The following is a 915-nucleotide window of genomic DNA, read 5'->3' as shown; positions in this document are numbered from 1 at the left end:
CCACCAAGCCATGGCACAGTCCAGGTCATGTCCCTTCTCCTCCGCACCCCTGCCCCATGGAGCATGGCTGCAGGCTCAGTGCCATCCACGGGAGGGGTATGGCAGGTAGAAACCTTGTGCACGGCTGCAGACGGCCAAGTGAGAGGTACAGTGTGGTCCATGGTGTGCTGGCACAGGAGGAAGGATATTGCCTGGAATAGGCAACAAGGGCCTGGAGAGGAGCGGGGGCACCCGCCTTGCCCTCACTGCTGGGGCCGTCAGGGTTCTCCGCTCCTGTGCTGGGCTCTGATGGAGTTTCTCTGTCTCTCCACATCTCTTCTTCCCTGCTCCGAATTCCCGGGTGCGTTCACAGAAGTGCTCGAGCTGCCAGCAAGTGGGAGCCACTGTGGGCTGCTGCCAGAAGGGGTGTCCCCACACCTACCACTACGCGTGTGCCGTCGACACAGGTGAGCCCAGCTGTGGGGACAGGGGCATGGGGTCCTTGGGCACCCTCTGGACATGGGGCCTGTTGCTCCAAGGTCAGGGTGAGCCTGTGGCTCCCCACCTGCTGGGATGGTGATGCCCACTGCACCAGCAGCACTGGCATGTCTTTATCTGGCCTCAGATGAGCCCTTCATACAAACGCTGCGGCTGGTCTAGGAGGTAGTGGGTGGCTGTGGACCAGGAGTCCACTGTGTCCCCCTGCCCAGGGACAACTCTCTTGCAGTGCGAGGTCTCCCCTGACACGTCTTTCTCTCCTCTCAGGTTGCTTATTAACCGAGGAAAGCTTCTCTCTGAGATGTCCCAAACATAAGGTAAGCCCAGAGGCCCCCTGTGCACCCCCCAAAGCTCCACAGCTCCCTGGGACAGGAGGACCTGCCTTCCGACCCCAAATTCCTGGGGCCACCCATCCTGGGCACTCAGCCCCGCATGGGC

At 61.5% G+C, this 915-nt stretch overlaps 1 protein-coding gene across 1 annotated transcript in view; it reads left to right on the top strand.

Moving 5' to 3' along the window:
* The window catches only part of RAI1 (retinoic acid induced 1), a 7,036-nt gene extending 6,894 nt beyond the window's left edge, over positions 1–142 (top strand). Inside the window, exon 3 of the mRNA XM_029957824.1 lies at positions 131–142. Within this exon, the coding sequence (XP_029813684.1) occupies positions 131–142 (12 nt within the window). The remainder of the gene's footprint in view (positions 1–130) is intronic.
* Positions 143–915: the final 773 nt, after the last annotated feature.

Source organism: Manacus vitellinus, unplaced genomic scaffold (genome assembly GCF_001715985.3).
Source record: "Manacus vitellinus isolate BGI_N305 unplaced genomic scaffold, ASM171598v3 scaffold_12_pilon, whole genome shotgun sequence".
NCBI classification, from domain to species: Eukaryota; Metazoa; Chordata; class Aves; order Passeriformes; family Pipridae; genus Manacus; species Manacus vitellinus.
Note: the sequence above shows the minus strand (reverse complement) of the source record. Positions and strands in the feature narration are given on the sequence as shown.